We start from the raw sequence: 12911 nt of genomic DNA, 5'->3' as shown, positions 1-12911 counted from the left end.
TGAGGCAGACTAACCCAGCACATTTCAAATATTTTAATCTTTTTTTTGTTGTTTTTTTCTTTTTCAATCAAACTTGAAGGAAGCCACTGGATTCCCCCCACGTTTTGCCCACATGAGAAGTACATTGTAGCTCATGAAGGAGTCTTTCAGTCTCAAATACCATGATACTCGTAAGTCTCTGACAAGAAGTCATTGAGGGTGAAAACAGATGCCCCTAATGCTTCTCCCTTGATCACCTTTTCTTTCCTTCTCCTTCCCAGATTCTCATTCCAACCTGATCTAATATCTTTAGGGAGCTGGGGTCTATTCCTGGGATCTTTGCTCCAGGCACAAACAGCAAACCAGCACGGTAGAGGGAACCCTGGACTTGGTTCTTCCATTTTTGTTTTAACACATCCCTGAGATGGTGCAAAAAACTCACTTGCCATCCTGGCAGCTGCCTGTGATACAGAACTCAGCTCCAGAACTGAGCTCCAGGTTGCTCCTGGCCCTTACCACTGCTGGGCAGGCCTCCATTGTGTGAGGAGGAGACCACAGAGTGGGGACTGGCCTCTGCCCTGCTGCCCAGACCAGGACACATGGCACTACAGGAGCATTAAGCCCTGCATCACCATTATCATGGCATGGCTAGGTCTCACGCAGATGCAGAACAGCAGTATCGCTGAGAGGCCTCCAGGCCAGATATCACGTATTATATGCCTGTCAAGTGGCTGGGCATGGGGAACAGCTTCTCATCAAGAAACATGCCTATGATCACCACTTAGGACAGCTTGTTGCCAACTGCACAGACCATCCAGATTTAAGAGCTACAGCATAGTTTGTCAAGCTAACATGTAAAGCTGCTCTGCCTTTCTGCGTGGAAAAAAAAAAAGGCACTATGAATGGTTCCTGCTGCAGTGCCAAGAATCATACCAAGCAAAAGAAACCGACTCAAGGGAGTCTGCAAACCATTTTAACCAGGAATCAAATAGGGTGGTTTTCTTCTTAATGGAGTGCTATGCTACATTAGCAAAATTGATGTGTCATCATGAATGTGTAAGTGTATATAAAAGCCCAATGTAACAGTATTTTCAGAACGGGATGGGAGTGGGGAGAGAGGAGAAGGGGAAAGGAGGGGCAGACATTTTTAGAGCAGTCCTGGAAATGTTAAATAGAACATATTTGTAGCAATTAATTTGTAAACTTTTTCATCTCGTTTATTCTGGAATATATATATTCCTACAACCAGGTAACACAGAAAAACACAAAATGGCCCTAAGGATATCTACACATAGCTTTCACCAGAAGATTGCCTGGGAGCAGGGGTGTTAAATTTACAACCTGCCAAAGTGGTCCACTCCACTTACAACTGGCAGCTGGGTAAGTTGCTTTCAAGGTAGTATCTGTTCCTAGCCACCACCTTTCCAGGGGGAGGGCAAGGAGGACAAGGCTTGTCAGCTGCCCTGGTAGCAGCAAGGCCCGGGAAACCCAGTGCTAAATCCCACACTTGCACATCATAGGTGTGTGCACCAGAAGCCAAAAGTGAACACATGAACCTGAAGTATTTAGAGACTGCAGAGCTGCAGCAGCTACAGACAGCAGCCAGTGCTCTGCACAGGAAGCAGGCTGCAAACAGCAATTAGAAGGCCACACCACTGCTGCCTAGGCAGAAGGCTGCCTGACTCCTTGTGTTTCAGACCACCCACCAGCTCTGGCAGCGGAGGAAAAGCTATCACCGCAGCAGGTTTTCATCTTATGGTAAGAGTCAGGCAGCCAGGGCTTCCTTTGCACACAGCAGACACAGCACAAATCCAGGACTCAATTCTTAGGTATCACCTCCAGGAAGATGAATCACAACTCAATCTCATCTTTCTTCCCTAGCCAGAGAAGCAGCTTTGACTACTTCAGATGCAGATCGAGAGTTACTCAAATTGACCCCACCCTGGAAAGCATTCACCTCCCAGCTTCAGAACTCAGGCACACAAAATATGCCAGTAAACTAACGAGCAAGCCTGAGTTACCAGGCCAGGGATGACACTGTCTACATAAAGGAGTCTGGGTTTGAATTCTCCTTCGGTAGAAAGTAAAATAAGGGAGTGTACGGCTGTGCAACCTCACTGGTTGCCTGGGATTGTGTGCATGATTGCAGGCAATGTTTGCTGTGATCTCTAGCACTGTTGTCCTCTGCCATGTGGTGAAAGAAGTTCCTCGAGAATCGGTTTACCAAAATTTCACCGTCAGATGGCCCAGAGCTCACATTTAGTAAGATCAGCAAATGCATGCCTCCCCACTCCCCCCTTCCCAAAAGCGGTTGTGTTGAAAGAAAAGGAATGGTACTGAAGAGGTGTGATAAAAATTTAAAATCTGATCTCATGGATATGCTAACTTGCTTCAATTTCTTGTCCTAGCAGTCAGCAGGGTTTTTTTTTTTTTTTTTTTTAATGGACAAGATAAACCTTTTTACAAGGATAACAGAGAAACACTCAAAAAGCTCAACATAAATTCCACAAAAAGCTCTACAAAAATTCCACTAAAAATCCAAAATTTTAATATTGAAACAACAACCCTTTTTTACAAAGAGACTTTATAGGTTGAGTGTATGTATTCACAAAAGTGACAAACTAAGGCATATACTCCATAGCCGTGTTTGTAAAAGAAAAACTCTGGAAAGCTATGTGACTCGATCTCATGTAAATCTTGTCAAGCTACAGCCAGTACAAATTTTAAACATTTTAATTACTTTTGCATGTAATGGACTGTCAGTTTATATAGTTACCATGAAAGATGAGATTAATTAATTTCAAATCACTGCAACAAATACTCTAGTAAGAGCATGAAGCTTAAACAGTATTTTAAAGTGCTCATTAGAAACTGAACATTTCAATTAAGAAATGTTAAAGATATTACATTCCTTACATATCAAGTCCAAAGGTACAATATGTACACAATCTACCATCTTGTCTTTTACAAACAGGAAATAATTTATCTGTGTATCTCAAACATGACTAGTAGCCGAAGGGAAGCTGAAAGACTATTTTGATTTGGCCAGAAAAACAACAAAAAGAAAACCCAGAACAGTTATCCCACACATACAGCTATCAGAATTCTGTATCCCAAGCACTGCCATTTTGACCAATCTACTTGTCTAATTCTCTTTACACCTACTCACGAAGCACCTGCCAGTACATTCCCAGTAAAAAATGACAGCATCTCTCTTGTGGCAGAATTGCTTGGGTCTCTAGAACTGGCAAGGCTGCTGTTAAAGAGAAAATGTAATTCAACAGAAGAAATATGCCCTGCAATACCACAGTTTGCAAAGAGAAAAGAACTTCGAACTAGACAGATCATCATACAACAAAAATTTGGACAATTTTTAGTTTTAATTTTTGAATCAACTGTAGAGCTTATTAAAAAATAAGACAAAACTGATTAAGAGGCATTTGCAACAAATTTAAAAGCCTACATCATCTTTCTTATAAAGCCCTAACCAGTCCCTTTCAATCCATAGACACAGTACGTTTGCTAGTCGAGTCTTGTCCTGACAGCAACTAATCAAACTTCTCCATCCACTACAAGTTTAATGTGACTTTGACTTAACAGTTTTGCAGCATGTGGTATTACCCTGTGCACAGGTTAAGCCTGTTTCACAAAGGACTAGTACGAGGTACTGTGAAATGTTAGCATTGTGCATCATTTTAATCCCCATAGCGCACATGCTTTTCAATAATCCCCTTCAAAGTACGACATAACAAATTTTCAAAGATACAAACAACCATAAAACACAAACCCCAAGTTCATTAAAGCACAATAAAAATATTTACCTTCCTGTCATTTTTTCATTTCTCAGCTGCCATGAACGGCAACATTTTGTCTTTTCAGACTTTGCAACTGGACTTTGTCCTTTTCAGACAAAGTGTATAGCCACTCACATACAGTAACATGATTACAGTAAAATCAAAACCCACAAAATAAAGTAATAGTGAACATTCCATAAGCAGATTTTTAGCTTTTGGTAAACATTTCTGCTAGGCTAAAGTCAAAAGTATGCTGTACAAAATGATGTTAACATCCATAATAATAAGCTTTGTTTAGCTTAGCTTCAGCTTAGTGTGTGGCCAGCCTAAACTACGCAATTTCTTAAAACAAATAGACAGAAGATTGTAAAGCTCTATTTCTTCTCTACTTGTACCCACTAGCAGATTCTTCCCTTGCAAAACATTCATGTGAAAAAAGTTTACTGTGGCACTCAGTTGAATTACAAAACACACATGTACGGGCAACAAGTGGCGTCAAGGTGACAAACGACTCATTGGACTGCTTTCTTCTCCACCTGCAGCAAGCTTGAGCGTTGTGAGCTTACGAGGGGGATGCTGAGGACTCTTACGAAGGTTGTCGTCCATCTGCAGAGAAACAATGAGAGCCGGATCTGGCAACAGCAGAATATAGATTATACGATTAGTCTTATTTGTCAGGGCTGCCATCATTAATACTGGGTTGGTGTATGTTTACTGTCAGGACCAGCCACAACTGGTGCTTTGGTTTCTTTCCACTCCCAAACAGATGCTTGTGTTAGAGCTGCTATTCATTTCCTTACATATGGTACATCAAACCCAGGGCAACTGGATGTGCTTCTGCTCAAGTCATTTGGTCAAGATTACTGAAGGAAGCAACACAGATTCTAAGAGGTCATAAATTGTACAATAGCCAAATGCTGCTAGAAGGCAGATCAAGAGTCAAACCGCTATCAATGGATGCTTCTGTATATTCAGTACCAAGCAAGAATAATTTTTGTCACATCAGAAATGCTTGGGAGATGCTGACTGAATTTGTATTAGTGACACATTTCAAAAAGTACTTAATAAAGAACTCGTGATAAGACCTTTTCAAAGACAGGTTAAAATTAATCCCTGAATATAAACAATTCACATTTCCATAGGAAATCCATCTAATGCCCTATGCGTAATGTGGTCTCAAAAAGTTTCACCTGGTACAGAATAAAAGACAGCACAGGGCAGATCTGCAGAGGCTGCCTGGTCTATTCCATTTCCTCAAGGCAGGTCTATTCCATTTCCTCAATCATGCCTGACAAATGTCTATGTAACCCATTGTTTAAAACATCCACAGCCACACTTCACTGCCAGAAAGAGCATCAATACCTAATGCTATAGAAGCTGATCACAGTTTCTATTTCACACACTGGTTTTTGTCAGGAAGAAATGCCTTCTACCCTTTCAGTTAAAATGTTCTATCTGCATGAAAAGGCTAATTCTTCACAAGTATTTTTCAGGTAAGTTGTATAGCTTTTGGCAGGTGCTGAGTGACAGCCTTAGAAACAAGGAACATAGGAAAAACAGCTAGATGTAGAACAAGCAGGAGAAGAGTGACTGCTGCTTAGATACTACAGCATGCAGCTGGGAGCAAGGAAAGCTGGTGATCAGTCTTAATGTGCAGGACCATGCCCGGGTTTTGACCAACACATTTGCCTCCTCCTTTGCTGAATGTGTGCTTGCAGAAAGATACCACTCCTTTGTTGGTGTGCACACCTGCAAGACAATGTTCTTTTGGTTGTATTAAAAATTCTTTTCTAAGTGCAAGGCTTCATTAATTCCTCCTTCGAAATCATGTAATATTCTTCCCACCTCTCTACAAAATGTAATTCACTAGAAAAGAAATAATTAAAATAAAGTCCACTGTATAGTTGCAATTGCCATGCAAAGGTATCTGTGAACAAGTAACCACAACAAAGCAGCAAAATTAAAGATACTGAAGTAAAAGTAACCTTTTCAATCAAGTTGGATTCCTTATTTACAAGCTGTGTGAGTTTCTGCAGATTAGCATCTGCTGTATCCTGTCCAGCTGGAGAATAGCCTGGAGAGTGAAGGCAGAAAGATGAAGAGTGAAAAGGTATTTACAAAAGCTTTTAAATTCTTAAAAAATAAACTCACATTGGAGAGAGAGTTCACACACTATTTTTATGCAAAGAAGAATTTAAGTGGAAAAGCCATTCCATGTGACAAAATCAGGAGTACTAAGCGTGAGCCATATGCCAATGCTTGACAGAATCTAAAACTGAGTATTGACACTTGCTTTTGATTTTGAATCCTTTCTGCTCAACTTTAAAAGTTTCTCCACTTCGCCACAGAAAGTCTAGCATAAACTACATGAAATCTAATGTGCCTTGGTTCACAAATGGAACTCTAGAGTACTAATCCCAACACAAGTATAGATAACAAAAAGGATAAAAGAATCACAACTTGCCTGAGACAGTTAACCTGAAGTAGCAAGTTAGAATATCATCACAAAATCGACACAGATTGGGAAGCTGTTTCAAATGCTCTTGCAACTGTACCCTGGGGAAGCACACTTTATAAATTGGTGCAAGGAAGCCAAACACGAAGGCATCCAAGGTGGTAGGCCTAAAAAGAGTAACACAAGAAAACACTGAAGTGATTCAAGGTAAGACTTTTAAGATTTCCACAACCTAGTTTTCCATGTATGTCAAACACAACTCGGGACAGAATACAGTCAGCTCTTCTGTCATTCCACCTTTGCCTATCAACCTGATAAATGCTTTGTACCAACTATCTACTCCTTTCAGCATCTCTTAACTAAAGACATGCTGGCAAGCTGAAACAGTAATGTCAGCATTAAAACATAGTCATGCTATCCTAAACAAGACACTCTAAAACACCTTTCTGGCACCACAAAAGTCACACTGGGGACCAGGACCCTCTCATGGAGTGGTCCAACTTCAACAGCTAAAGAAGGGATCGGTTTTGGCTCTATGTTGTCCCTATCTGCTTCCTGTTCTGCACACATACCACAGGAATAGTGTTCCTGGACCTACACCCTCCTCCCATGAGGGCAGAGTACTAACACCTCAGCCTAAAGCATTTTTTTCTACATACAAAGCTACAAGGTGACATTCAGTGGCTAGAAAGCGTTCCCCAGTGCACCTTACATTTTCTTAGCAGCCGTGGGCAGCATTTCCCTTGCTGTGGAAAAAAGCAGGATAAGGGAGACATCACATTGACTCAGTCCAACTATGTCATTTGTGCCCTGTTTGCTCATTCAGATGAGCAACTTGGAAGCACTTTTAACATCCCAGCAGGTTAAAAAAAAAAAAAGTTCAAGTGTTCAGAGACTGGTGTGGTACCTTTTCTATTAATCATTTACCAAAACAATTTTTAAAAATCACACTCACGTATCTCCAAAGAAAAACTGAGCTGTTCCCAATCTCTTCGACAGGAGATTTAGGCACTCCTTGGCATCCCTGTATATCTGATGAGACACAAGACTGTCTAAGAGCCCTAGGTGTAGCCAGGTGCACAGCACCATTCATCATTTGAAAGTGTGCTAGACTGTTTCAGTTCTTGTCTTTGACAGAACCAACTTACGAATTCCTTAATGCACAACACATACCTGGGCTTCCACTTCAGTGAGACTGTAGAGTGGAGGTCCTCCCTTGGTCAGCAAGATCCTGTTCAGCGCTTCCCTGGACATCTTTCCAGGCAGATACAAACTCAGTGGGAAGGCAATCTTTGAGGCAAACCATGGCTTTGTCACACTGCAGTAATTTTCAGCCTCAATCCAGAAAGTGTGCAGCTGTATCAACATGAAGAAAAATATAACTGAAATCTGAATGACATGAGTAGACATCTCATGAAACTTCATGTGCAAGACGATCTCGCTCAGAAAAGCAGAAGAACCAGGAATTATTGTAATTTAGGCCTACCAGGCTCTGTAAAGGAATACACTAATCCTCTGAGTATAGGAGTATATAAGTAAGGCAATAGTTACCTTCAAAATAAAGAAGAACACAAAAGACATTATAGAGAACTATATGCATCTGCATAAAATTACATGTGTACTATCTATGTACAGATACAGTGTATGTACACACACACACACACACACACTATCTTGTAACTATATTACAAAAAAGCTGCACACATATAGCAACAGGTTTGAACTTCCTGGAATTTTGTTTTGAAATTTTATAGAAATCTTAAAACAAAAGATACTATGAAATTATGAATTTGAAACCAGGGTCAGCTGAAAAGGCTAGCTTATGATATAATCCGTACAAAATGAAGCCAAAGTCATTCAGTCACTCAGTGTCTGTGGGTTTTATAGCGCTAATGTAATTACACTGAAATGGTGTAAAGGGCAAATGGCCATGCCTTATTTAGAACTGAAAAACTAAGCTCCTGATGGGCATTTTCATTAATCAAAAATTTTAATTCAACAGTTCAAAAGGCTTCCAGTTGTGTGTCTCACATCAGACACATCTTAATCAAAGGTTTTTCAGGAAATCAAATGAAACAAAACATGGCCACAATAAGGTATTTTCAGGATACTGTTTCCCAAAGACCAACAGAAAAAAAAGATCTAAAAGAAAAAAATCTTCTAGGTATACTTTTAAAATGTCTTTCATAAATCTACTATTATTACTTGACACTCCACAAACACACATTTCTCTCCTTTTCAGAAGTTGCTAGGCAGTATTTCCAAAAAACAGACTAACAAAGCAACTATGCTCCAGCCAGGGCTGTGCTGAGAGACTTTAATGTCTCTCATGCTGGGCACCTCTTTCAGCATTCAATTCCAAATATTCTGACCATTACAAAGTATTTATTAATATTTACCAGAGCAGGAAGCAGTTTCTCTTCAAGTAGTGCAATATATGCCAGTGTATCAGCTCCTTGTTTTGCAGACAAATCATAATCAGCATTGTATTTCTACAAATTTAAAAAAAAAACAACCCAAACCAAAAATATAGTCTTACACAGAACTTTCAAAAAACATGATCAATGCAAAGTTACTTCAAACTTAAGAGCTATCAAGGCAGTAAATATATAAACAATTTTTGGGACAGAAAGCATGCACTCACTAGAATTTTCCTTCTTCAGGTCAACTCTGCCAAACCCTGTTGCTTCTTGCTTTTCCAGTTTCCCATTCCTAGAGCTTTGGGCCCTCCTATTTCCAAAATAACCCTTGTATCTCCTTCCTATTTGTTTCCAAGCAAATGTCCAGCGATACAGAGGCAATTTTTCAACACTCAGGGATATAGAAAACCTCTGGTAAGTCTCCATTGTTATTTCTGAAGAAGCACCTGACACTTCAGCAGGTGTAAGCATAAAATAAAAAGCATGCATTCCCCTATTTTGCATTCTAAAAGTTAAGAAACTGGATGCTAACAATGTAAGGGATCAAATATGCCGCTAAATTAATGCAGTTAGTGACGGATCTTTTAATTCTAACACTGGATTCTTCTAAGATACATTATAAGGATTGGTAAATTTTGGGGGAAGTGAGTAGATTTGCTTCATTAATTTAGAAACAAAGGGCCAGTGCTGATACTTGGACATCTGGAAAGTAAGCATGTAACTGTTTAACATAAAGAGGGTTTTTCCCCCCAACATTATGGAACCTTTGTTATTCACATGAATATCAAATTCAAATTCAATCCAAATGAATCTGAAACTTCAGAATTTCAAATAAACTGTCTAAAATTCCATCTCAAATGCAGTTTTCAGATTCTGTTTTTCCCCATGAAGGTTTGAAGTTTCACTAACATGGCATTCGTCAGATCATCTGACCAGACAGGAAGTGCATTTCTCATGTAAAAGCAGAACAGTGGGCTAGAGGACCATCTTAGGAATAAAAAGATGATGCCACCGTTTATTAGGTATCTTTATACTTTGTGAAAAGAAGAAATTGCACAGCTTTATTCTTTGTGTACAAAACATTAAGAGTCCTACAAAAGCCAAGGAAGAGGCAATAACCTGGTGTGCATCAAGAAATGTGCCTGCAGACATTTTTATGTTACAAGCTATAGAAAAAATACATAGATTAAAAACAACACTGTATGTATTATCTTTGAAAAAATGAGCACTGGGAAATGACCCATTTAAACTGTTAGCGTAAACTATGATATCCTATGCAAAGTCATAATGACATCGAAAGTGTTATAATTACAAGCAGGGTGATCAGTAAGAAACTGCTCGATTTAGGACAGTTTGACATCCTTTTCAATTTAAATTTTTTCATGTTTATTTTTAAATCTTTCACACAACTAATGATCAAACTTTTAAAGAGCAATTTCTTATCCACCATTTTGCAATTCTCATGCATGTATGAAAAACTGAAAAACATTGGGTCTGAACTAAATTCCAGGTTTCTGGAAGCCTGTATCAGTGTACAAAGGAGACACTCAAGAGTCACTGCAAGGCAAAGAAAACAAATCTTTCTGAAAGAGACTTACCTGCTTTCTTAAGAAGTTCAGTATTTTTGCTGGCTGAGAAATAACAATGTCTTCTGATACCAGGACTGGTAGATCTTCTAGAAGGCATAAATAATACAGTCAACAATTTGTATGGATGAGTTTTAGCATAAATAGAAAGCAATCAGTCACTTTATGTACTTTCCTTTTCTCAACAGCTTGCTCTGATTTTCCTAACATGCAAACATAAACATAAAATTTTACATAGCAGGGGAGTTCCACCAAGGTTACAAATACTCTTAGTCTATTGTGGCCTTTACTAATAAGAAGACATTAAAAAGGGCAACATCAAGTCAGACTGAAGCCAATGTTTTTTGCCAGGTGTCCAATACTTTGACAGCTAGGCTACTTATCTGGATTTCAGATGTTCATTTTAAGATAAAAGTTCCAACTAAGTCCAACTGCTCTCTCAATTCATTCACCTCTGAGCCTCTTTTCAATTTTCCTCTGTCCCTCCCCTCCAAATCCATTTTAACCACCTTTTTTCTCTAGCCTTGCTACAACCAGTACCCAAGCTACCACTGCATAACGATGAATCAGTCAAAGAACTACATACTTCCCCTCTCTCAGTAGTTGACTGGACAGCCTTTAGTCATAAAACTGCATGATCAAAGCATGTAGAGTGCAAACTATGTGTAACAGGGGCTATTTTACAGCATATTCACAACATAACTGCCACAACAAGCCCAACAGGACAGTGCTAAATAATATTAAAATATCAATTATCACCAACACTTACTCTTAGACTGCTTTCTTAATTTATTTTATGTATTTTCCTTATGAGGATAGCCACCAAATTTCTAGCAAGTCCACCCAACCAGTTCTTGGTATTTCCCCCTAACAGAAAACACACTGAAAAGCAAGAACCAAAGGCTCAACTTCTGTATGAATACAGTATTGCCTGAACTGACAATGTGGTTAAGTGTGACAGAGGACTTTAAGCCTGCAGTGATTTTACCTCTCCGAAATACACCAAGACAATAACTGCTGAGCAAACAAATAAGCAATGAATAGAAGCATCCAAAACAAAAAATTCCTCTCTGACAGCTTACCTTCACCTTTTATCAGTCAAACCCTCTAACTCGGCACAGCACTAAACATCCCAGGGGGTGTAAGCTGTACTTGCTGAGGCTCACATTCCACTTTCAACTGTACCAAACCGTTAAGCTACAGGTAACCAAAGAGCTCTCCCATACACAAGTCTAGTTACTACTAATTTGTAAATATGCAAAGTGCAAAAAGCTCACAAATTTGCTTTCACTATACCATCAATTCAGACTGCCTGACTGAAACAGCTACATACTTGGCGTTACTGCTTTGTTAACTGTCTGCCGCTTCACCATACACATTTTGATAAATTGTCCTCTGAAGCACTTCATTTATGACTTGCATTATTTTATTCTCACAAATTCATCACACTTGATCCTGTGAAGTCATTTAACTGAGGGAGACTGCACTCATGAACACAAACCCAACGCAAACACAGAAAATGGAACCCACATTTGTATCGCGGCTGTGATTAAAATAATGAAGGCTGCAAAGACGATACCTTTCGGAGCTCTCCAGGAGTTATTTACAGTATTCACTGTCACGGGAGCCCCAGAAAATTTGGCATAAGCCTGCAATAAAGATTGGAGCGCAGGGGAGAAAACCTGTCACAATGTGCAAGAAAAGCGTAAGACAGGGCTTTAAAAGTTGTGTTAAACACCTTCGTGCACTGAGGACCAACCACCAGCAGGTGCAAGACGGTTTTCGGTCGGGCTTCATTGCCCTAACGCGGCTCCAGGCAACACTGGGCAGAGGCCCCGCAGCCCCCGGGAAGGAAGGCAGCGGCCCCTGGAAGGGCTCGGCGTTCCCGGGAAGGACGGCAGCGTTGTCGGCGTCTCCCGTCGGGAACGAGCCAGGGCCGCGCCGCGGGCCCAGCATCGCGCCTCCCACCCCCGGCCTCTCCCGGGGCAAGGAGGAGCCCCGCAGATGTCCGTGCGGGCGGCAAGCAAGCCCTGGGGCGCCGCCGCTCCCTCCCTTCCCCCCGGGCCGGGTGGTGGCCGCCGCCCGTTACCATGACGGTGAGACACTCCGGGTGCAGGGACGGCAGCCCCCAGTCTCCTCCCCAGCAGCTCAGCTCCATGGGAGCCGCCATCTTGTCCGCCGCGCCGGCCGGGAGCGCGGCGCTGCTTCCCCGCATGGCGGCGCCCAAGCGCCCGCGGCCGCTGGCGGGGGGAGGGAGGAGGCGCTGAGGGCGGAGGGCCGGGGGCAGCGCCGGGCGGGACAGGGCTGCGGGTCCTTGTGCTCCCGGCCACCGCTGGCCGGGCTCGAGGAGTCACAGTCACCGAATCAGTTGGAGTGGGTAAGGCCGCTGAGGTCATCGAGTCCGACTTGTGGCCGAACACCATGTCAACCAGACCATGGCACCAAGTGGCACATCTGGACTTTCCTTAAACACCTCCAGGGATGGTGACTCCACCACATCCCTGGGCAGCCCATTCCAGTGTCTAATCACCCTTTCTGTGAAGAAATTCTTCCAGATGTCCAGCCCAAAGCTCCCCTGTCACAGCTTAAAATTACGTCCTCATACTACCCACATCCCTTCCCATAAGGCCAACTCCTGCCTGGCTACAGCCTCCTTTCAGGTAGTTGTACAAAGTGA

The 12911-nt window shown here is 41.4% G+C and overlaps 1 protein-coding gene across 6 annotated transcripts; it reads right to left on the bottom strand.

Moving 5' to 3' along the window:
- Positions 1 to 2504: 2504 nt before the first annotated feature.
- Positions 2505 to 12443, bottom strand: MTX3 (metaxin 3). 6 transcript variants are annotated; one of them, XM_048292161.1, is made up of 9 exons: positions 12324 to 12441; positions 11814 to 11883; positions 10247 to 10323; positions 8628 to 8720; positions 7402 to 7584; positions 7184 to 7260; positions 6238 to 6395; positions 5759 to 5847; positions 2505 to 4405 (listed from the first exon to the last, which is right to left on the bottom strand). In XM_048292161.1, the coding sequence occupies exons 1-9, from the start codon at positions 12402 to 12404 to the stop codon at positions 4286 to 4288; spliced, it is 948 nt and encodes a 315-aa protein (XP_048148118.1). In that variant the 5' UTR covers positions 12405 to 12441; the 3' UTR covers positions 2505 to 4285. The 6 variants fall into 6 exon arrangements, with proteins under 6 accessions (XP_048148118.1, XP_048148119.1, XP_048148121.1 ...); XM_048292162.1 differs by having other exon boundaries at positions 2505 to 4379; positions 12324 to 12440; XM_048292166.1 differs by having other exon boundaries at positions 4313 to 5522; positions 5722 to 5847; positions 12324 to 12443.
- Between the last annotated feature and the right edge of the window lie 468 nt (positions 12444 to 12911).

Source organism: Corvus hawaiiensis, chromosome Z (genome assembly GCF_020740725.1).
Source record: "Corvus hawaiiensis isolate bCorHaw1 chromosome Z, bCorHaw1.pri.cur, whole genome shotgun sequence".
Taxonomy (NCBI): Eukaryota; Metazoa; Chordata; class Aves; order Passeriformes; family Corvidae; genus Corvus; species Corvus hawaiiensis.
Note: the sequence above shows the minus strand (reverse complement) of the source record. Positions and strands in the feature narration are given on the sequence as shown.